Below are 24,553 nucleotides of genomic sequence, written 5' to 3' on the forward strand. Positions count from 1 at the left end.
TGTTTTCATAAAGTCCCAGCTCCTTCAGGCAAGCAGTAACATGAAAATCTCACTTCAAGCTTTAATTTTTTTTTCTTTTTTAAGTTTATAGCTCTCACGGGTTTGGAAAAAGCTTGGAAATGGGGCCCGAAGGTACCCAAGAGGGTTAAAAACCAGAAGGCAAATAAGTTTTGTTTTGTTTTTTAAACCGTGTTGTGGTGGTTTTTAGAAGACCGTCTCGTGATTTTTGGAGCCTGGCACATGCTGTTTTGAAAAAAGTTTGGGGTTCGCAATACCACGAATGTTCTAACTGTGGGTAAGCCAAGCATGTATGTCACGTAGACGAGCATTCTGCCTGGGTGAGGGGGTTCCCTAAACTCGGTGGGGCCCAATTCTGCTCCCGCTGAAGTCCAGGGGCTCAACCACGCAGATCTCTTTGCAAGCTTGAGACAGTAACGTGTTACACACTCAAATCTAGTCCACAAGCACAGAGTGTTCTCACTATAAAGGCATAATTTATTATAACATAGTGTCGGTCAAATGGGAATACAGAATTTAAAACATACAAAGTGCTTATGTATTTTTGAGCCTCGTTGACACGTGCTCTGTAACAGCAGTAAGACGTATCCAAGTGCCATCCTATGAAGCAGGATTTGCAACTTCTTCATTTGCAGGCAACAAATATTTCAACTTTAGAATGATTATATTACTTCATGTGAACTTTGCTACAAATAGAAATCATCAGCATGATCAGCATTTAAAAGTAACGCAGCCGTCAAGTGATTTCCTTTTAAAGGGGTATTATATACACTGTAAAACAAATCCATATAAATACACACACACACACACAATCCATTGCACAAAAATATTATTCTAAATCACTTAAAAAATCTGTATTTCCCTTGTGAGCAGATCTTCTTCTGTATTTAAATACAAACTACAGGCATTTATCCTCTCCTAACGTGCATTAAAAAATAAGTTGCACTTGAACTATGATCAAGGTTATAATAAAATAGACATTAAAAAGAAGTCGCAAATAAATAGTAATAAAGGCTTAATTACATTAAAAAGTCACCTTTTCCTTAAGGCTAAACTTTTGAGGGTCAAATTCTGCCAGCAAATGTATGCGCGTGCCTTGACATGCATTGGAAGGAGAATTTGACCCCTTGCTGTTTGAAAATGATCACATACGTTCAAATGTTGGCTAAAACATTAACTGTTGAGTGGTTCTTGGGCTGGTAGGTTTCAAAGTGCTTGCATTTCTCTTGCCCTCGTGTGGAACCATAGCCCCGAATATGTCCTCATGGTATCGCTTTTGGCTCTGTAAAAATCAGAGACACAGAACAAAAACATCAGTCTGGCTTCCCATTATTTAACAAACTGGCTGCTCGTTTTTCAGTTTCTTTGGGTTTGTTCTACTGACTAGTGATGGTGAACTTTTGGGGGTCAGAAAAAATCCTACAAGCTCAAGGATAAGCTGAACGTTGTAACTCTTGTCACTTTGCACCATTCCAACAGCACAAGGCAGCCCGCAGAGCAGGTCTAGTGTCTGTGTGCAGTGTTTCTTCCCTTCTCAAATTCACTGCCCGTCCCCTTTGGGCCAACAGAGCCTGACAATGTTGAGGTTCAGTTCATGTTGCAAAGCCACTCATAGCTATTCATGGGCAAATCCTGCCCCTTTGGCTGTCCAGGGTCAAAGTGGGGCAGGATATTGCAAATCAGTTTAGGGGTAGAATACTGTAATCTGTACATGCACCCTGAGCATTCTCAACAGGTACGTTATATAAACTGAAATAAATCACCCAGCCTTGCATTCTAATTCAGAATGTCTGACAAATTTACACACACAAATTTATTGTTTGCTATAATTGTTGCCCTTTCCATTGCATCTCGATGACTACACTGAAGTCTAGTTTAACTCACGCAGGACTCTTTAGCTTCAACCCTGACGATAGTGAGCATGCACATCTGGCTTCTACACCTACCTTCAGCTGGAAGATGTAGTCTTCAGCCTGTTCCTCCGTCAGCTTCAATTTCTTTGTGAACATCTCCTTCAAGGTCTGGGAGACGTCCCTGGCCATGCGCACGTCCCCGCAGACATACAAATGCCCTTCATCTTCATGTAAGGCTTGGTGCACTTCTGCCTGCAGCTTGCTTTGAAGAATGTCTTGAACGTAGACCTTAAGGGGGGAGGGGAGAGGGGGAAAAAGTCAAATAAGGTCCACTTAATGCTGTCTGAGATCATGGGTGATCTAGATTTGGAGTAGACTTACACAACCCCATCATGCCATGTTAAGGCTCTGACTCCCTCAGTCCAGTCAAACTATAATCTGCCCAAGAGCAGAAGGGAGAAGTGGCTTTAAGCCACCTTTTATACTACCCTGATCTTGAGGCTGGGCCAGTCCCTTACATAAGTTAGAGCAGCCTGAAGGCTGCTCTAATTTACACCAGCTGTCCACAGCCCCATTCAGCTAGCTGGGGATTGTCAGGGCACAGGGACATGCCGGGCACACACTCCTATAGCCGCAGTTGGAGAGAGGGTGGCTTAGGTGCCACAGGTTGCCATCCAGTGATTCTGCTCAGCAGGGGGAATTCCCAGAGTGCCTGCTCTGCTGTCTTTCTGGCTGCACCATTTCAGAGACAAATGGCAAAGTGATGAGAGCTGGGGTCAACATCTTCCCCAACAGGTACAATGTGCAGGTCTGAACTTGTCCGGGGCATTTAGGGCTGGGGTTTTGAACAAGTTCTAGCTTCACAGACAGTTTTCCATCTGAAGCTTGAATTTGGATACTCCTGTTCTCTTCCTTCTACAGGGCAATAATGTAAAGCTTAGATAGATACACTTTGCTCCTATTGAAGTCAAGGGCAAGGTTGGCTCCATTCCTTTGAAGAAAATGGCATTCTTCACTCAGGCACGAGACATAGAAACAAAACATTGAACCCTTTCAAAGGAGAACTTTAAACAGTGCTCAAGCCTTTCTAGAGGGCAGAGGAATGAAGCTTACTTTAGCTTGGCCGGGTTGCCGGGAGTAGGCTGTGTAGACCTCTTTCAGCACTCCTTTTCTTTTCATTTCTTGAGTTTCTTCTCTGTAGAGATGATCCATGTCTGACTGCCGGCAGCCAAACAACAATGTCATGCCGCTGCCTTTAATTCCTGAAACCAACATTGGAAAGTTAGCCCAATTACCTGCAATTACAATGGCAACAGAGGGCCCCGTTGTCTCAGCAGCTAGTCATGCAAGGACAGGAGCCTATTTTCCAGCCAGCTTTTACCACTGTGTATGTATGAAAGAGCGAGCGAGGTTCTGCTTTAAGCATCTGCAGCATCATTTAACGGTACAAAATGTCACTGGCAGAAGCTCAACTCGTCTTTATATGACCAGGCAGGGACACCGCAAAATTCCGGTTGCTTGTTGAAAAGGGTTGTAAGATCACAAAGAACCTTCTCTCTATGCTACAAGCCCCTGTGAAAGAGGCAGAGATGTTTGTGGTCTGCTCTCTGCTATCAGGCATCCCAAAGAGGGTGGGAAGGAGGCAGGGCTATTGGGTGGTGGTTGTTGGTTGTGTGTGTTTTTTAACGTGAAATCCTTCTCAAAGCTCTTCCTGGGTTGGTGGATGTCTGCAGTGCTCTTTGCTCAGGGCTACCACTTCCAAGCACACATTTTTACAGCATTTGTACATTTTCCCCCCTTCCCCCCACCCTCATCACGCTCTTTCACGTCCACCCACAGTGCCCCACATTGCTGAGTTATGAGGATGAATTCCATGCTGCTTGTATGTCAAGTTAGTGAAAACAGCATCATGCAATTGACATTTCTGGATGAATGGCGTCCCTGGGGGGACAGGGCTCCTCCTGGGGGTAATTCCCACTGTACCTTTCTTTTCTAAGTCATAGAGGCGCTGCTGCCAGAAGCTTCTGAATGGAGCAATTCCTGTCCCGGGGCCGATCAGAATGCAGGGCTTGGCGGGGTCCTTCGGAAGCCGGAATCCACTAGCACTGATGTCAATAAAATGTGAGAATGTGGTTAGGAAAAACATCATATGGGGTAAATCCATTCCTACCAAGCTCCCTGAATAATGCTTATCAATTATCTATCACTAGTGGCCTGAATTTCCACTCTGTTACTCTGAAATCAACAGAGTTACACCAGGGTAAATCTGGTGTTTAGAGCGTGGAGAATCAGGCTCTCTATTTTCAAGGCATGGTGAAAAGGCTAATCCTGCCCATTCCCCTCTGATGTAGGGAAGTGTTATTACCCCTGTTTTGTGGAAGCGCACGCATAGGGTCAAGTCACAAAGTGTTGGATTAGGGGTAAAAACTCAGGAGTGTTTGGCCCCCCTGATCAATCCATTAGACCATGTTGCCTTGCAATAAGTATGGATATTATTAGAGATTGTTATAACGAAGCTGAACTAAGTACTGATATTTTCCCATTGGCGCGCTACAGGACATATACACTCACCTGCGCACAAAGCATGGGACTGTCTGCTGGAGAGCTATCGTATTCAGCCATGTGCTGCAAACACCATGGTGCAGAGGACCTTGACCATCTAACAGGAGGAAGGGAAAATGCATCTATGAATCCTCCAAAAAAAACCAAAACCAAACCATCAAGTACTTTTTGTAGAAGTTGAACTGATATAAAAACAAATTGGTGTGTAAATAAATTGGCGTCTACTAACTGAAAACCAAAGATTAGCTGCAGGATATTACCAGTCCAAGAGTAATGTTCCCTATTTAGACCGCAAATTTTCATTATCCATTTATATTCTGCACGTATCGACTGAGAGCAGCAGTACAATATACACTCTTAGCTAAAATGGTATGTTTTATGCCGTATGGTGGACCCAGTTTACTTAATCATTGTGCCACCTAAATTGCATCGAACCAAAGAATAAATGTAAGTAACAATTACCTCTTGTCCTGTAGTTGACCACTGCAACTGTCAAATGGATCTCTCTGGGCGTCATGTCCCGTGAGGAGCTAATGGAATAGTACCGGGGTTTCAACAAAGGCAGCTGAGTCAGTAAAAAAGACGTGGAGACTTGGGTGGAAGGAAACTCTTTCAGTACCTCCAAAATGGTGGGGCTGTTGAAAAACTTCCACTTGTTGTACTCCTCTAAACTCTGAAAGCCAAACACAGCCACAAATGTGAAAAAGGAACTTTGAGTCTCATCGGGGTTAGGAGCAGGGATATTGGAATAAGTTTCAGGCTTGCTTGCTAAGCTAGTGATAGGTATCCTTCAGATAAAAGGAGACTCCCTCAAACCTTAGTCCGCTTTAGAACGCGACTTAGACTGAGTTGTTTGAAAATGTTGGGATTTTTTTTATTTAACGTCTGGAATTAGAAGCTCTGAAATACGTCCCAGAGGTTGTTTTCGCTGACTGGGGCTGGATGTGGAAGTAGAAGGGGGAGCCTGTTTTTGTTTTTTTCCCAGCCCTATCTTGCCAGACATCCATATGCTCTGATCCTGAAAGCTATTGAGCTGCTGTTGAACTCAACAGACGCTCATCTGGACCTTGAACTTTCAGCTGGTTATTTCCACGTTGGCGATTCATAAATCCCTTCTCTTTGCTTTACCAAACTGTCTGCCAGCGCTCTTGGATAACGCCTTCCACTTGATGACTTCAAAATCCTTAACTGAATTAATTCTCACCACCCCGCTGGGGGGACAAGGAAGTAGTAGTATTATACTCTTTCAACAGAGGCCCAAACAGGCTACGTGACCTGCCCAGAATCACTCAGGAAATCTCATACCGCGGGAAGTCTTTCATACAGTATTTCCTGATTCCCACTCCTGGGCTTTAGCCACAAGACCATCCTTCCTATTATCAAGGATGGTCTTGGAATAATGCAGCTTACACAGCAAATGGAAAACAGCTATTCTTCATTATTACATGCATTTCTATAGCCTTCATCACAGCAGTGGAGGGGCACTGACCCCTCAATGCATAAGTCAAGTCCAAACACTCACATGACATAAGACTTCCAGTCTGTGTTTGTCTCCTTCCTCTGTTGCCAGCCGGGAGAGTTTTTTTAGCAGATGTTGGGAGGGTGGTGTAGTGACGTCAAGGAAATACATCAGGGCTTGGGAAAGTGTACAGGGTGGAATTTTCTTGTCACTTGTCCAGTAGCCACCTAGAAATGTAAGGAACACTTGAGAACACTTTCCAAGGAGTCTGTCAGCTGGAAGTGCTGTGCAGATCTCAATGAAGTTGAAAGGAGACTGCACGCAGTGAACCATGTATCACATCTAGAACATAGACCTCAGTTGAGAGGAGTGTCTACTAAGGAAACAAACCTAGTGAAAGATAATATTGTAGGTGATCAACACCAAAAGCTATGGGATAGCAGTGCAAGGTGTTCCTAGAGGAATTTGCTTGTTAAAGGCTGTAATGACACTAAGCTGATTTACACCAGCTGAGGATCTGCCCTTCTGTATATGCACTGAATCACAGATGATGATAGAACACTCCTTTTAAACAAAGGGAACTGTTTAAACAACTGTCTCCCTGCAAAAAGGCTATCATTTAGCAAGCTTCTGCAACAGAGCAGGGAGAGACATGGAAACCTCTTTTAGGAGACTGATTATATGTTTTGTAGTAATGAACACCCTGTATCAATTAGCGTAATTACAGTCACTAGCCAGGTTCTGATCTCCGTTACTGTGTCAATCCAGGATCACTCCATTAGCCCTCGTGACGTTACTGTGGATTTTCTTCACTGTGACTGAAATCAGAACCTAGCATCAGAAGAATAACTAAAAATTAGGAGTTTATAGAGTAAAACCCTTAGCAGCAACCACTTCTTGCCTAAGAACCGACTCTTCTGTTTTCTGAAGACAACAGAAGAACCCAATGAATACGTATTTTGATTTAATGCATTTCGGTGAACTTTTTTGCTTTAAAAGAAAACTCTTGTGGTGGTTTATGGAAAATATCTGTAAAACATCCATTGCCCTGGAGTTGCAGTACAGCCAACTTACCATCATTGCAGGTTTCCAGTCTGATGGTCTGATCAGTTGGTGGTGCATCCTTAATGTGCTCAATGATGCCACTGACTAATTCTGGCTGGTTGCCTGGAAAAATCCCGACATGTTCTCCCGGCAGATAGTGCACTTCCTGATTAGTCTCACAGGAAAGCTTAAGTAGGATGGTAACACGACTGAAACATAAGAAGATGAGATCTGATGAATCACGGTTATGTTGACAGGATTTCCCTCTGACAGTGCAGAATAATACACTTTCAAAGTGGCAGTCGGCGAGGGTTAATTGGTGTTAATTTATGGAGACTTCTTCAAACCACTGTCTGGTTAAGCCAAGCGTCTTAATCAAAATGAGAGAGGTCTTCAAGATCTGCTGATCAGCATGCAGGAACCCAAATAGATGAGCCACTGGAAAGGTCATGCTGTACCAGTGAAGGCTGAATGGTTTGCCTCGCTAAGCCAGATGGCTTCCTGTACAAAGACTGTATTTAGAATGAAGAAGAAAGGGGCTTATTTGAGGATACTGGGAAGTCTTTTATGGATTCTATTTCTAACACGGATATTGTTGTTGGAAATGCCTGTAACTCGTCCTTTTCAGCTTGTTTGTGCATTGTTATGGCTCAATTTGCATGACAGTAAGATTACAAACTAGTTATTTGAGTTATTGGTTTCAGAGTAGCAGCCGTGTTAGTCTGTATTCGCAAAAAGAAAAGGAGGTCTTGTGGCACCTTAGAGACTAACACATTTATTTGAGCATAAGCTTGAAATGAGCTGTAGCTCACGAAAGCTTATGCTCAAATAAATTTGTTAGTCTCTAAGGTGCCACACGTACTCCTTTTCTTTATTTGAGTTATGTTTTTTTTCCATTCCTTTTTCGCCAAGGGGACACTTTTTTCTGAATTAACTAGCAATTCACATTGGATCTGGTGAATTCATCAGGGAAAAGGTTTCTGTCAGATTCCACGTTTAGTGTCAAAATGCTTTGTGGTGTTTGCCTGTTTAGAGTAATGGTGTGAAATTCAAACCTCCTTCTCAAATGCCTACAGGGTCAGCCATGCTTGGATCTCAGGATTTTTTTAAACTTCTAGCAAAAACAAATATTAAAATACCTAAAAGATCTAGGTGCCATACCTGGATTTTAAACTTTGCAGATTCTGCCTGAACTTGAGCGTCATGGGAATCACATCTTTTGCATGTATGTTTCCAAGTGCTGTGGGGGGGGAAAAGAGGCCACAGTTAATCTAAGTTTTATTGATTCAATATATTTTAGATGTCGTCATGTAATTGTGGAAAAGACCTGAGCTGCTTTTGACCCAGGGCACCTCCAGCTTTTTTAGTAGTTAATTGCCCTACGATAAATGCTATGGTGAGGAGCAAGTATGAGAACCTATATAGACAACCGTATTTAGGGAACACACTGCACCGCTGTTTGTGCTCCTTCTATGACAGAAAATCGTTCAATCCTTGGCCTTTCTGCTGAGGCTGACAACATGGCTGTCAGCTGAGGTGTTTTTTGTGATGTCTTATCGAACTTAAAATAAGAGACAGTGTATTATCCCATCTAAATCAGGGCCTTGCTGCTTCTACCAACTTGGTGGAACATCAGATCTATCATCCTGCATTGTCAGAGCTGATCTCATTCCTACATCATAGAATATCAGGGCTGGAAGGGACCTCTGGAGATCATCTTGTCCAACCTCCTGCTCAAAGCAGAACCAATCCTCAATTTTTGCCCCAGATCGCTAAATGGCCCCCTCAAGGATTGAACTCACAACCCTGGGTTTAGCAGGCCAATGCTCAAACCACTGAGCTATCCCTCCCCCCACAATTCCTCCTTAAAACCTGGGCATGTGAGATGCAGAACAGGTACAGAGGGAGAAAGAAAAGGTACCTTTACTCAAGTCCAAAGGCTGGGAGTCATATGCTATCCTGTAATTCTTGGGATTCCAGGTTTCATTTGAGGTGTACACCTTGGGTAACTGAATATTGTTTTTTCCACGGATGTCAAAAGTCTCACAGGCAGTCTTTTTTTAAAAAATAAAAAAAAATAAATCTTCAGATTATTCATGTTAAAACTTGCCATTTTTAGTGTTCGCTGATAATATTGTGCAGCATCTATCTCAAACAATACAAATTAATAATAATAATAGTCATAGTAATTATATCAAGTAGAGTGCCTGGACCAGATTTTGATTTCACTTATTCCGAATGTGAATAGATTTCTTCACTGACTTTAATGGGGTTACTGCCAATCTACACCAGTCTAATAGAGATAGGATCTAGTTAGAAAAACTGTTAGGGCTGATTTCTGCCCCCCTGTGTAGCCTACCACACAAGTATTCCCATTGAAATGGAACTATACGCAAGGTGGCAGAACTGGGCTCTTGGAAATAAGACAGTGTCCCAAATCACTCCTGAACTTCGGGGAGTTCAAAATCCAAACCTAGATGTAGATCCTCCACTCTTGCAAATGGTTCCTGTCATTATAATGAACTGAACCAAAACCCTGGATCCAAAGCGACATCCCCAACATGTTGTGGAATTGAAATCCAGATCTGAAGTGGGCAGTTGGGTCCCATCATTAATGGTAGCTGTGTGTTGTATGTAGCTCTTATCCCCCAAGTTTCTTTACAGGGGCAATTTAGCTGGTGGAGAGCCAGGAAAAAAATAGATGCAGCTGGGACAGCTGTTATATACTGTAGTTACCTTGAATGCATTAACTGCCCAGGTGCGAAAGGCTTCTTCCTGCCCATTAAGTTCGTCCCCTTCACCTGTTTGGGTGAGCGGAGAGGCGCCTAGCTGTGCAAGCTTTTGGTCAATGGCATGAGCGAAGGCACAAAACTCTGGATACATGGTTGACCCCAGGCCAAATACAGCATATCTGCACAAAGAGACATAGATGAGTCTTGGAGGGATCAAGTTAGTGCTCCTCCTTGAACAGCATGATCAATTAAAGGCAATAGATATGATCAGATGCAAATTAGAGGCTTTATTACCTGAATTTTTTGCTCAGCTGTTTCAGAGTGAACAGGGCATTTTTCAGTTTCTGTATAAAATAAATAAAATGTTTCATGTTGCACAAATACTTTTATTTTACATTATCTATAGGGTAAGGTCAGATTCAAAGATCTCCCCATTGGGTTTGATGGGGTTTGGATAAGACTCTAACACAGATTTCTCTGTTAAATTTACCTTTCCGTTGCCTGGAGAGTCACCATTTCCAAAAGTGCTGGTCACCACTAGAAGGAGGGTTTCTTTTTCCAGGTCACTGAGCTTGTACTCATCCATGCAGAGGACCTGGAAGAGACCAAGTGCATAAGATATTGCTATGGGGCATAAATGAGGACCGGCTTTCGAGAGCTACGGTCTTTTCAGGTCGCTGCTGACCCAACCTGGGCGGTAGCGTGAGCTAGCACACAGGGCAGTGGCCATGAGTTCTGTTAATTGCTCTGCCACTGCGTGACTTTGCTCAAGTCACTTCACCTCTCACTTTACCACCGCATGTCTGTCTTTTCTAGTTCGACTGTGAGGCCTAGATCCTTTGAAATCAATGGAAGTTAGGTACCTTTGGAGATCTGGGCCTGAGTTCTCAGGAAAGGGACTCTGTGTTTGTACCTGTCTAGCATCTAGAAATATGGGGCCCCACTTTCAGCTGTGTCCTCTGAGCTGTACATATAGTAATAAATCCTCACTATGGATTGAGTGAGCAATCAGCAGCAATGACCTGGTTGAAGGTGAAGTGTGAAGCTTCACCAAGTTAGCATAGAGCCCTCTGACGCAGGTGGGAACTGATGCAATAAATGTCGTACTCTACTGTGAGAATTTGTCACTTCTCCGAATTGCATGACTTCAGGTGTTAGATAGGAATTTGTGCTGCAATTGTGGTATCAGGATATTTCACTGACTGATGCCATTAAATGGGTGTCAAAGAGGATGGAAAATAGTGTTTCCTATTGCAACAATAGTCTGTGACTAACAAAGAATGAGTTGCAAGGTACACCGAAAATACACTCTGGCCAGAGCTTGCATTCCTTGGCTATCCAAAATGTCCAGGGAATGTTTGTGACATCTTGTAGACGCTGGTAGTGCTGAGTCTTCTAACTCTTGTTCTCCAGTGGGTAAAGATTTCTCTCCATGCTGCATAGAGGTGCAAGGGAGGTTTCAGGGAGAGGGACAGACTCTTACCTTGGTATTGAAGGCGCAATTGAACAAGGCGCACAGGTTGTTGGCCAGCGTTTCAGATTTCCCAGTCTCGGTTGCATAGATCACTGTTGCCTTGGTCCTGGCTGCCATCGTTTTCCGCACCAATGCAGCTGCAAAGAACGCAGCCCTGGGAAAAGTCATATGCAGCTTGTCATTTATTCACCAAAACGTTCTGACCTGATTTACAAAAATACAGGGAAAGGCTGACTTGGAGGATGGCCTGGGGCATTCTCCAGGGGAATATATTTGAGATTGGCCTAAACAAACATTTCAGATGTGAACAGTATCAAATTGTGGGTAGTATGGGTCCAGACCCAAGTGATTCAATTGGCCCTGATTGCTGTAATGAGACAAACCAAAAACCTGGAAGTGGAGTGCCTCTACCCTAACTTTGGGATGGGATAGATTGGCTCTTCATGGTTCAATCCCATATAATATTTAAGATTTTTATCTGGGAACCTTACTTTGCCAAAACTCTGAACTTGATCTCCCTTTTCTTTGGCCTACGTTTCTCATCGTGCCAGACATGTGTTTTCCAAGCCTCCACCTGGAAAAAGACATAAGATACGGGTCTGAGATCTTAAAAGAATATGTACACAATTTCTTTGATGCCGATCAAGTCGTCCCTTGAAACAGTCAGATTGCTTTGGGAATCTACATCTAGGGTCCATTCTGCAAGTCCAAGCCTGCTCCTATCCACTTCACAAACGCAGGGTCAGCCTCTCTGTTATGTCCAACTGCATTTTAATGACCATTTGGGAGTATACTGCTAATGATATTTCTTAACAGAAACTGCTGGCCTTGTTTCCCTTCCCCCCCCCCTCCCCCCAACATTAGAAACCCTACGATTACGGTATGTCGCCATGAGCTAATTTTACTTCACAGGCACCATGACTGGCAGTTAGTGCGAATGACAGTGTTTTTAGTTCAGGCAGCATATTGCCTGTTTACTTATTTGCATTATCGTTGTGTGTAGGAGCCCCAGTCATAGACCAGAACCCCGTGGTGTGAAGTGCCGTATGACCCCTGGACAGGATGGACCTCTTGTGCTGTGTTTTTTTTAAGTTGTCTGCTGAGATCGTTCGGTGGCCCTTACCTGGTAATAGTAGAAAGGTGTGAGGACATAGTTCAGCATCTCCTGGTGAAACACTGGGGTAATGCTGCCTGATATCGGAGGCACGAGCCAGACCCAGTCGGCTGGGCACCCTCCTCGAAGGCGGTACTCGTTCTGCATGTACTTCATGAAAGACTCCGCCGCGGAGTGGTGATCCATGATGGTGACGTTTTGTTTCTAAAAGAGTTGGGTAGAGAAGTCCATAAGCTGATTGTGCCCCGTGTCATGGAGCTTCACCAATAGGTGCAATAACATCTAAGGGGTTTACTTCGTGTCCATCACATTGGTTCCCAAGTGGGCTTTATGGTACCTTCTGCTTTTCTCCCTGCACTGATTTTATATATAGAAGTCTTTTTCCGGGTGGAATCCATACTAAGGGGACCTCATGCCTTACTCAGAAGCATCCAGTGCTAACAGTCATTTGAGACTGGCACTGTACTAGATGGACCCTTGACTTGCTCAGCTGCAGCTCGCTTTATAGTCCCGAAGATCACCGTTTTCCCCCCCGCGGTTTATCGCCCCAGAATCGGGCGAGCAAGTTAAACAATGCCTCTGATTCATTTGCCCACCCTTTGACTTGTTTTGGCTTCAACAAGTGTCCTTGGAAACCAAGCTGTTAATCAAATGGTGCTTTTTAGCACCTAACTAGGAAGTTAGACTGCGATGATTGAACCTTTTCCACGACATCCCACCCCATCCCGTTTTTAACTGGCAGCCAGGGGAAGAATGGCTGCCACATACACACTGCTGAAAATAAAGGGCCTAGTGTAAATCAGGAGCAATTACACTGGAGTCCGATTGCTGTAAACCTGTTGCAAGGGAGAGGAGAATCAGGCCCAGGGTGTGTGTTGTCTCTTCGTATATCTGTCACTGACTTACTTGGAAACTATGAAGTACGGCCACGTTAACCTCTATCACCGCTCGATCTTTCCATAATGAGGAAAGTTTGTTGGTTTCCAGACCCATCCTTCTCCCTACTTCCTACATGTGGGAAAAAAAGAGGAAAAAACAAATTTAATCCTCAGGACAAAAATCTGGGTCAAAATTTGGGAGGGGTGCGGGGGGGGGGGGGAAGTGGTCAGATATGCGGGAGGGGGTTTCTCACTGGGTTATATGGTATTAAAGGGGAGCTGTCCCCTATTATTACTTGTATTGTTGTTGCATCTGGACGCTCCAGGCATGTGCTAGGAACCCAATGTGCTAGGTGCTGTGCAAAGACAGCCCCTACCCCAAAGAGTTTACAGTATTAAAAAAACAACCACCCCTTCACATGCGACACTAATAACGTGAGTGTAGTAAAGCAGAAAGAATTTTTAATTTGCCTTTTGCCAGTAACGACTCTTTCCTAATCACCATTAGTTCTCCCATCATTGCTGCCCCCAATGGAGCTGAACTAGCAACAGTGAGATGGTTAAGAAAGCGCTTGGTTGAGACAAGGCCCCAGAGTCCTGCCCCAACCTGCACAGGGCTCAGTGTAAAACCTGGTGCTCTCCCGGGCCTCTTCTACGCAGATGCATTAAAAACCCTCTTGATGGTTACCTGCAGGATATTGTAGCGCTGTACGTCACAGAAGTCTCGCACGCCTATCTCCGTTCCCATGTACCAGCCATTAAAAGGGCAAGCTGTAAATTCCAGGCCCCCCGCTTCAAGCAGCATATTGGCGACCGCTGGCAGCGCGTACCACTTCAAATCGAGTTCCTTAAACCATTCATACCTTTTTTAAAGAAACATTTTGAACCGTTAGTTAAGAACCCTCCCTGTGGTCTCCTTCTGAGCACAACCCATGCCAATCAGGGAATAGATAGGAACAATCCCGTCTGTAACTCAGCAGTGCAGCACGGGGTTGCAAAAGTTGACCACAGATTTTTCACTAGCCATGTGAAAATCAAGAATTCCTTGCTGAGGAAACTGGTGCATAACCTCAAAGAATGTTTGAGCTCTTTGCAGTCTCTTCACAAAATAAACAAGACAAGAAAAATAATAGAGAGAGAAACGGACTAAATTATTTGCTCATCGCTAATCACTACAAACTATTTGTCAAATGCTATAGCAGGTAACACAGTACAGGACTTCTGCAGAGAGAGCAAGAGGCTAGAGCAGGAAATGAAACCTACAATAACAACTGAGGAGCTGGCCCTATATAATGGCCCCTCTCATGAGTTGCCAGCAGGGTTTCAACCTTCAACCCCAAAGCACAGACCTGTACCACTAGATTTTAAGGAATAAGTCTATTAGCTGGTAGCCTTTGTAGGTAGACTGCTGTCCTCAATGAGCTGCTTGGGCCCTGATTCATCAGAGCACTTAAGCACATGCTTGAGCTGGAGTCACTTCAGTAGGACTTCTTGCATGTTTAATATTAAGGCCCCAATTCAGGCCAGTCCTTAACTTTCATGGGCATAAGTTCCATTCACTTGAGTTGGACATGACTTTAATGCAACATAAGCATGTGCTCATGTCCCGACTAGCAGGGCTTTCTTGAATCAGGATGCCAGTGCTTTGCTGAACAGTGTTGGTCTTGCTTAAATGCTTGGGTGAATCAGGGGCCTGTTGAGGGCAAGAAGACCCATACCCTACAAGCGTATTACAATAGCACTCAACTGCACACTTTTTAAAAGCAATGTACTTTTGAATGACTATGACTAAAACAGAGATGAGAACTTCCAAATACTTCCTGCAAAAATGCTATTATCCTACATTCATTTCAATGTAACGTAGCTGCTTTAAAATACATTTTTATCTCTTGGGTTAATTCAACATAATTTCACCTGAACAAAGAACTAATAAAGGAACCCGCCACAGGTCACAAGCTAATAAACTGGGCCTAACAATAGCCTAGCAGTCAAGGTACGGCACAGATACGATTATCTAAATCCAGCATGCTTACTTTGGATGTTCCATTGACACTTCAAGGACAAGTTCTGGCGGCAGTTCAAATATTTCTGGGTCTTGGCCGTTTGCTTGGAGAATCAGTGGAATGACATCAAAGCGGCCATATTTGGGCTTCCACCCAAGCTCGATGCACAACTGTAAGTGAAGAAAGTGGGTTTTGTTTTGGTTTTTTTCCATGGGTTTGAAGACAAAAACATGTTAACTCTTTACATGCTGTCTAATGTTAAAAACTACATTCCCCCATCCCAATAAAGCCATGCTGTGTTTGCGTAGGGCTCCATTGTATGCCCAGATTGAGGGGTAGTACATAAATTGCCTCACCCCAGAGGTAGGCCTAGGAGGCAGCGTGCCTTAGAGACCACCCTCCCTTGCTCTGGGATGGAGGGAGTAATTTACTGCAGGACTATAATAGCAATAAATTGCAGGCCCCCCCGCAATGCTAGGTAAGATGTGCTGATTGGTGCATTGGAGCCAAGGCTCCACCCATTCCTTTCGCCCACCCTCATTCCTCCCTCCTGCTCCAGAAAGGTACAGAACAAAAAGTGTCCAGTCAGCACAATGAAAGTCTTCCATTGACCTTAATGGGAGTTTGATCAGATCTGTGGAGTATTTTTGACCAGCTTGAATATAGAGGGCCACATAACAAGGTACCTACATCAATCGGATAGATGAATATCTAAAATCTGTTAGATGAGCTAGATAAGAGGGATGGTGAATTCTGCTTCAACACTTACCTGTGTAAACTCCACAGTAGCTGGGTCTCCCAAGATGGAGCCATCTGGCATTTGGTACCCAGCGTATCGGATGAGCTGGCTGTTCCACAAACGGAAATCATGTTTCCCATCAGTCCTCTGAGGGAAGACAGTGATGGCCGATCTACCCAAAGAGATTAACTCCCATTAAAACACAGCAAGTCATATGCTTTTGGATTATTTTTTAAAATTATTCCTGCTAATTTACATTTTGTAAATAAATTAAAAACCCAACCAAAACCCCTCGTTTTCCAGGGACTGTGCAACTTACAAACCTTCAAGAAACGATGATACAGGATAAAGGAGGGAATTAAGGCTGGAGACGGGGGGACCAAAACTTCTAGACACTCCAGAGTTTTTGGGGTGGTGGTGGGGATTCTGAATGTAAACCCAGATCTGGATCCAAAGACTGGTGTTTGGAATACCAATGTTGGAATAAAAAAGCACATACCTGATGTTTCCATTGTTTGTGGCGTATTCAAGATGACGACAGATATGTTCAAACATTTCCTTGGCTGTAGTACAGTTACGTGCATCAAACACCTATATATTCCCAGAAGAAATACAGGAAAAAATTGATTCAGGAATGATGATTTAGAATTATTTTTCTAATGAAGTTCATTATCCTAATTTAAGGTTCAGGTGCAATGGTTTAGATTAGTATCTGGATACAGGATTTCACTTTTATCTCATCTAAGAAGAGTTCATCTTCATCTTTGCTATATGGGCCCAATAAACGTATTTGTGCTTTGCTGTAATGTACAGGAGATGCATTTCCTCCTGTTGCTTAGCAGATTTTTAATGTGTTTTGAACCATATACAATTATTTGATTTGTCTCTGGAATGAGGAACCAGTTTGTATTGTCTGAAATACAGGCCGTATCCTCAGCTGGTGTAACTTGGCGTAAGTCTGTTGAAGTCAATGTCACTATGCTGATTTACAGAAGCTGCTGATCTGCCCCTAGATTTCTATAATCCGTAACTCACCTGTAGGTTGGACCATTGTATTCTCCCAATGCATCTCGGAGCATTTCTCCATGCCAGTTTGGTTGCAAAAATGAGTTCATCTTTTGTCAGCTGGTAGGTTCCTGTTTTTTCTATCTCTTCGGTTACTGATTGCATTCGCTGCTGGTGTTCTTCTGGTTGTGGCCTGTAGAATAGGAAACAATCATCAAGAGAAACAATGAGCTGTGCTTTAGGCAGAACTATTTTCATTCACAAAGGTGATTGCAGAAATATCCTCTAGTCACTATGTTGTGGGTCAGGAGGGTGGATGGGTGTAATTGAGGGCAGAATTTAAGCTCTCTGATTATAAGGGGCTCCTCCATGAAGCAGAGGATTTAGACAGATGGGGTTTGCTTTTGCCACAGAATACAGACACAGGCATAGGATTTTCTTAGGCACCTGTGCAAATTGTCATTCGGCACAAATGGATGTTGCAAGAGAATATCCATAGATGGGCTGGCCTCAAGGTTCAATACTTGGAAATGAAAGCGATCTACCCAAAATGCACCATCAACGGTGAAAATATTTGCCACCTCTCACAGGCATCAGCAAGCCTGCGGCCTAGAGGAAACTGCCACCGTGCGTCCCATCGCACCTCTTCCCAAAGTCCCATATTTCTCTATTGTTACAATTGACGACTTAGTATTTTTAAGCAATGGAAAGAAAAGGCTTATCTAAGCGCAGGGCATGAGTGTGGGGGGAGAGAGGGCCACTGCTGTAACAACTGAGGTCAGATCATAATAGTTCCTTCTGGCCTCCAAATCTCTGAGCTGTCCTTGTTGCATGTGAATGGCAGATTAATTAACTTATTCAGGAGCAAACAGTACTGGAAATGCAAAGTGTAATGTTTTAACCTTGGTGCAGCTCAGTCCTCTGAGCACTCAGCTCCCATCTCCATGATACTTAATACGTTAATGGAAGCTGCCTTTTTCTGCCTAGCTTCCCATGTTAACTTGTTTAGGAAGATATGGACTTTCCAGGTTTGTATGTTAAAATCCATGAAAGCACTGGAAATCTATGGGTGGGAAAAAAATCTTGCATTGGCAGAAGGATGGTGGAGGTGGCCTAATGGATACCTGTCCTCTCTGAGTTCTAATATTTTAATACAAAAGTGTTTCTTTTGAGCAAAGTGTGTAGAAAACTCCACACCAAAGAGGAGGTGCTGGGTAGTTCTCTTGGCCTGAGACGCTAACCTCTCAAATTCTTTAGGTTGATAACGCAGAAAATGAAGACACAATATTGGGGAAATATTTATCGTGGTACAGACAAACTGGTTTGCTGGCTGATAAATAGGATGAAAATAGCCTGCAGAGTCTGAAAGCACATGTTGAATTTCACCAGGATGAAAGATCAAGGGCAGTGCGTGAGACAGCGTAAATCAGTGTGATCAAAGAGCCAAGTTTCTGACCATGAAAGCTGTTTGTACCTGAGACTGGCGTTTTCAGAAGGGCTCAGGTCTCAGAAATGGAACCAGATTTTACCAGGAGCACTGAGCCGCTTTGAAAATCTGGACACTGAGCTCTTCTGAAAATGTGGCCTTAAAACTCCTAGGGCTGGATCACCTTCTCACGTGCCAATGTGGGTCCATTGACTTCAGTAGTGTTACTTATGCTGGTGTGATGAGACAGGAATCAGGACCGTAGATCGAGTTCAGCATCTGGCAGTGGGTTCAACTCCCCTTTGATGTAAATGACACCAGGGCTAAATTTGGCCCATACTTGTGTGTTTGTGCTGCTGGTGTGGGAATTTGTCACCGGTAACAAATGTACATTTTACTGCATTATTAGTTGACAAAGATTGTGATTCTGAAAACATTTATGCATGTATGATTTCAATGGGATTACTCATGGGAGTTAAGGTAAGCATGTGCCTAAGTGTTTGCTGCATCTGGATCAAAGACAAGACCAGAATCAAACTGGGTCAATGACCCGACCAGGAAAGTGCAACTAAGATGCAATGATGCCAGGAATTTCTGAAAGTGCTTGTTTCTAACCATGCAATTAAGCAATTGGAAGTTATTTGGTGTTATGAGATTTCATAATCCCTTGATTACTACAAAGAGTAATTTCTTCTTATAAAGTCACCATGAAAGCAGAACTTTAGCAGACATAAAAGTGCCGTGTGGGCAGCACAAAAAGAGGAAAGGAAGCAGCTATAAAATGAGCTGCAAATCAGTGTCTCCTTTCATAAAAGTTAATGTGGGCCAATTTAAAATAACTAGTGTGTTAAACTCAAGAGCATCTGCATCACCGAAGTAGCTAACTAGGAGACCTAGGGCATGATCCTGTAAAGTGCTGAGTAAGCCCTGGATGTGCTGAGCAGTTTTAATTCCCATTGGTTTCAGGAGTTGCTCAATATCTTGTAGGATCAAACTTTTATTTACTAATTCCTAGGGCCTGGAAATGGTGGCACTTGAGATGGACTCAAATGTTCCAGCGTTTCCCACATGTTCACCCAAAGTGGTGAAATCACCCTCCCTTCTCCATCTTGAGAACTATAGGATACAGCCATCTTTTATGATGCTAGGAAATTCCCCTGAGCATGCTCAGTAAGCCTGATAGGGAGAGAATGAGAAGACTCTGCCACGCTGAATGGCAGCAAGTTGCCTAGAAGGCCAGTAACTTTACAAGAAGCCCTAAACCATGGGAAATGTTGACATAACATGTACCGCCCTTGAGCAAAGGGTGCCAGAACACAGAGAGAGGGCATTTAAAACAACGCCAAACTAAAAGCCGTATCCGCATTATAAGGCTGGTCTCAATAGGCGTTACTCCACTCTAGCACTGTATTAGCTTTCCTTGCTAAGAAACCAGACGTGGAGAGACTTGTTTATACATGGATGTTTGTGGACGGATGGTAACACTGTTTTTAAAAAGAGTCTTCTCTACGCTGCCTATTGATGCATTCGCCTCAGGAGGGTTAAGACAGTTAAAACCAGATTGCACAAAGCACTCAATAAAGTCCATTCTTATATTCACTGAGGAGGGTGGAGACTTACAGGTAATGGTACCTACCATTTCAGCATATTATTAGTACAACTAACTCACTAAGAGCACATAATTCTTGTCCCTTTCTTTGACCGGATGGTGTGTGGTAGGGCAGTTTGCAGCTCAGGATGAAAGAATACTAAGAGGCATTCACATCCCATAGATGGAGCAATTAATTCAAGAATGAAGTTAAAATGGCCTTACTCTTTAAGTGAATTGTAGTATTGATTGATGAATTCTATCGCCTGGGGTAAAATCTCTTCCGGTGGGACTGGACTGTCTCTTGGGCCTTTCACCAAGCCTTTGGGGTTCATGAGTGCCCCTTGGCAGGCCTTGGCCTTGCAGTTGAGAACCTGCAAAGACGGAAATGTTAAAAACAATAATGGCACCCCGCCAGGGAAAGTTGTCCGTTAAAGTTTCATGGTCTTACCGCCTTTGCTGTCTGGTGCAACGTGTCGTTAAAGCTGGTTCCATTTCCCCAGTTTTTAACTTTTAAATGTCTCGGACACCCAGATATTTGGCTCATGGGTTGGATGCCGTTCTGCGGAGGTTTCTGAGCAAAGAGAAAACGAAAATACAAATAATCTTTGAATTCATCATGTAACATTAAACCATTGGACTAAATTTATCCCTGGTGTATTTGCCAATCGACAGAGTTTCATCAGGGAAGACTGGGATTTCTCAATGTGTGTTAATTGTGGTGGTCCAAGGGAAACAATGAACTGGATGGTCTTAGAAATAAGACATGCTTGTAAATAAAGGCTTGGACTTTCAAAGGAGACTAAGGGAGTCAGGCACTCAAATCCTACTGGAATAGGAGGTGGGTATCTAACTCCCTTAGGCACACAAAAGTTTTGGGTTGCACAAAATGAACAATTTGGTGACACTGACATGAATTCACAAAACATTTTGGTGTCACTGAATCCGGGGAGGTGGCGGGGGACAAAAAAATTTCAGCTGAAAAATTTCACTCAGCTGTCACTGCGACCCCTTAGCATCCAGTACCAAAGTTAGAACTAGATTGTCTCCTCTCACTGACCTCTCCTGCAGTTATGATGCGTGGCATCTCATCCTGCTTGTTGCTCAGATCATTTAGCTGGGCGGCTTCTTCTTTTGCGAAGCTTTGAAATGAATAAGCAGAATCTGATTTAGTACAAGAGGCTTAGTTTTTAACCCATTGCCGTTTACTCGTGGGGTGAGTAGGCACACAGTGTCTGAAAACAATTCCAACTCAATAAGCCATGTGTTCCCAACTCAAGGGAACTGGAAACAGGTAGCAGGTTGTGGCCACCATTTCCATATTGCTGTGTCCTAGAGTATGAAAGGCTGAGAACCACTACTATAAACTAAACAAAGGAAATGCATCAAGAAGCTACCACTGTGAACTAGTCATAAGAAACAGACAAAGAGAAGGAAAATGTTGAGCAGATCTGTTTTCTCTAGGGAATAACTGCATGAAGCTTTCAAATAGGCCCAACCTCGCGGCGGGCACGTTAAGCAAATGGCTTTCTTTCTTATGCAGGAAATGAAGGAAGTCCATGCAAAAGGCCTGACTTTTGAACTCTGTTCTTCCTTTGTCAAGTGGATGCAAGGTTTGAGAAGACAAGAGCTAGCCTGACACGAGCTAGCCTGACAATCCTGGAGCAAAAGAGTCCGCTTTTGACTGGCAGTGATGGCCTTTAGATAATGTCCATCTTAAGGCCAGATGGTGTGTCCTTTGCTCTGACTGGTGAGCGGCGACTCCCGTGGGAGTCAGGTTCAGGATTCTTTATTTCTGATGTAAATAACTTTCACTGATAATAGTGAAAAATGGGGAGCCAGGGAAGGGGGTAGACACCAAACTTTGGAACGTAGGCACCAAAATGGGTGAAATCCTTTGAAATGAGGGACAGTTGAGAAGCGTGCAACCTTATTTTATACACTGTCTTTCGTGCAAACTGTATCCCAAAATGCTTTACAGAGGTAATAATACAATTACAAGGTTAATAAATAACTTTGCCGAAGTCCACAACACACACGTATGTGGATCTAGCCATCCATAGCATACACCATTATATACTTTATAGAAAACAGAGACAATTAAAAAGAGAAATATGAAAGTTTAAGGCAGCATGTTTTATGTCACAGTGATGTGAGTATGTCTCACAAGGGAAAACTAAAATTTACCTCACCTAGGTCACTTGGCTGCAATTGACACGTAGGAACAGTTATCCCTCAAACTTTGTCCTTTAAAATGATTGCTTTGGCAATTCTTTACTTGTACCTCTGAAACCTCATGGTGCTTTCCCATGATCTTTCCTTCTTAAAGGAGGGAGAGTGTAGGAAAGCAGTAAGGGTCAAATTGAGAGGAGAGAAATCTTACCCGTGAACTTTCAGGACTGCTTTTTCCACATTATTGTTTATATCCTCCTTGGGGGACGCTTTCCGACCGGTTTGGGGCTTGAATAGGAACTGCCAAGGGCACATCATTTTCGGTCTTTTAATTAGCCTGCTGTTTCCTAGCCCTGAAGTCCTGGTTTAGGTGATGAGGGGTTTCGGCTATGGAAGGAAATAAAAGGAGGTTATACACGGTGCTTGAATTGTAATGAAAGAAGAGCTGGGACTCGAGCAACTTTTTTTATATTCATAACTGATGCACCAAGGCCAGAGGGACCAGGGCTATGAACTGCCAAGCCAAGAGAACTGCTCAGCCCTGGCAAGATCCTGGCACAAATTAAGCACTGGTTATACAGTGCCCAAGGAGGAACCTCCCTCTTCAATCAGATGAGGGAATGCCACAGATTTATGGACCTGCTGTAATTAATAGCCTATGATTGAAAGCTGAACTGCTACTAAGGCCCTGACTCGGCAAAAACCCTAGGACTCCCTAGGTCAGTGCTTTGCTAAATCAGGGCCCAAATCCTGTAGTAAATACACACCAAATAAATGAGGGGTTCTCCGTGCCAATCAGAAGCTGTAGACATGTTTTATTCTACACCTGCTGCCTATTCCTAGGACACCACAGATAAAACACATATTTGCAATGAGGTTCCAAAATGCTCAGATCAAATGAAATTCAGAACGTAATTAGGGTCTGGAAAACACAAGTGTTCCAAGTTTAGCAGAAATACCCACAAGAGCTCTTTTTTTAGTTTTGTTTCGTGAAGGTTTGTTGGGTGTCACAAAAATATTTTTCTTTATTTGAACCTCTGTGTTTCGCAGGAAAACAGGAGGCAACACCTGGCCTGTGTCATTAACACAGCAAAGATTCCCAGCTGAAAGTTATTCTTCCCCAGGGAATAAAACCAAAATACAACTTGCAGCACTTTAGAGATTGCCAGAGCCAAATAGAAAGTGAAGTTTGTGGATTCCAGGTTCTGTTCTAATGTGGAACCGAGGAATCTTGCATGGGTTCTAGATTTTTGTCAATAATACTATAGCGTATCTATAACCCATGTAGCAAACTAATCAGAGTTTAGGATGATGCTCCATTAATTGTCACAGGCTGATCCCGATTTTGTCTTGCTGTCCTTTTGGATTTGGGCTTTTCTGCTCATCTTTGATCCTAAAGCGAAGTTTCCCTCCTTGGGAAGACATAGCAGCTTGCTGGGTAAAAGTGAAGCTACTGCATTGTTTAAGTTTTCTGTATAAGACAAATCAAAGACTGAGCTGTAGCCAAGAAGGTCAAAAGATAAGGAAAGAAAGAGAAAAACGTTCTTTTTTTCCCCTGTTATAAATTGTTTACTCTTTTTTTTTTATTGTGGTAATATTTATGAGCCCCAGTTGTGGCCTCTGTGTTAGGCGCTGTACACATAAAGCCCAAAAAGACAGTCCTGACCCCAAAAGCTCACAATCTAAGTAGTTCAGTGTAAGAATTCAGACCCAGATTTTGATACCCCTATTCACAGTGAGTAACCCCGCTGAAAAGAATACAACTACTAATGCTGGAAGGTCCTACTCAATGTAGGGGTGTTAGATTCTGGCCCTTAATAAAAGTAAAAAGAAGAGGAAGATAAGTATGTGTAACAAAAATATCTGCAGAGTTACCACACTGGAAACAATGCTAGCACATTACAGTGCGATGCAAAACTAAACTCACCCTGTCATTCATTAAAAGCATCTGGTCTTTTAGGCTAATTTGAATTTTTGTTTTTTTTTAATCTTCTGATGGTATAATTGCTGCGGCTCAGTCTTAGAACAGCAGAGGCGTCCTGGGATTTTGACTAGGAGACCTGTGAGCAGCAGCTTATACGGAAAAGTTTTAGGAAGTCTTGTCACACTATCTCAGCGCAGCCTTCCTGAGGTGGCAAAGTGCATTCTTTCTTCATTTCTCTTTTTCCATTCATTGGTGATCAAAATAAGTCCCTTGTTCCTTTAGATCTTTTCAACAGTGTTAATTCAAAGAACATTTGTGGCACTGCTCTTACTTGTAGCAAGGAGGGTAAAGGTTTCAAGGCAGCATTACAGGGAATCGATTTTAAAAACCGGTGCTGTTTTAGTAGGAGGAAAAAAAATACAAACAGCAATAAAACTATTCCACTTGCAAGCAGCTATTACTGCCTGGCCAGCTGCTCAGTTAAACATAAATTTGCCTTACCTTGCTTTCGAGAGAGGTTTTTCCAAGTGTGCTCGGAGATGGTCTTCTCTGCCAAAGTTTC

At 43.2% G+C, this 24,553-nt stretch overlaps 1 protein-coding gene across 1 annotated transcript; it reads right to left on the reverse strand.

The window, feature by feature from the left end:
* Nucleotides 1-460: 460 nt before the first annotated feature.
* On the reverse strand, nucleotides 461-24,535 carry NOS2 (nitric oxide synthase 2). The gene is made up of 26 exons (XM_074975040.1): nucleotides 24,493-24,535; nucleotides 22,279-22,454; nucleotides 20,956-21,037; nucleotides 20,347-20,469; nucleotides 20,121-20,269; nucleotides 16,912-17,074; nucleotides 16,376-16,467; nucleotides 15,907-16,048; nucleotides 15,168-15,307; nucleotides 13,823-13,997; nucleotides 13,163-13,264; nucleotides 12,266-12,460; nucleotides 11,634-11,716; nucleotides 11,152-11,296; nucleotides 9,963-10,012; nucleotides 9,673-9,847; nucleotides 8,858-8,990; nucleotides 8,098-8,176; nucleotides 6,967-7,145; nucleotides 5,956-6,119; nucleotides 4,896-5,106; nucleotides 4,443-4,530; nucleotides 3,855-3,976; nucleotides 2,985-3,133; nucleotides 1,965-2,159; nucleotides 461-1,300 (listed from the first exon to the last, which is right to left on the reverse strand). The coding sequence occupies exons 2-26, from the start codon at nucleotides 22,383-22,385 to the stop codon at nucleotides 1,184-1,186; spliced, it is 3,360 nt and encodes a 1,119-aa protein (XP_074831141.1). The 5' UTR covers nucleotides 22,386-22,454; nucleotides 24,493-24,535; the 3' UTR covers nucleotides 461-1,183.
* Nucleotides 24,536-24,553: the final 18 nt, after the last annotated feature.

This window comes from Natator depressus, chromosome 17 (genome assembly GCF_965152275.1).
Source record: "Natator depressus isolate rNatDep1 chromosome 17, rNatDep2.hap1, whole genome shotgun sequence".
NCBI lineage: Eukaryota > Metazoa > Chordata > Testudines > Cheloniidae > Natator > Natator depressus.

What these genes read in the sequence shown, in the direction of transcription:
- NOS2 (XM_074975040.1), bottom strand. Translation starts at nt 22,385, where the DNA reads ATGATGTGCCCTTGGCAGTTCCTATTCAAGCCCCAAACCGGTCGGAAA. An exon ending in ACTGGAAACCTGCAATGATG is followed by an intron (nt 6,120 to 6,966) that starts GTAAGTTGGCTG and finishes TTACATTTCTAG; the next exon opens with GTGGCTACTGGACAAGTGAC. An exon ending in GGTCAACTACAGGACAAGAG is followed by an intron (nt 4,531 to 4,895) that starts GTAATTGTTACT and finishes TCCTCCTGTTAG; the next exon opens with ATGGTCAAGGTCCTCTGCAC.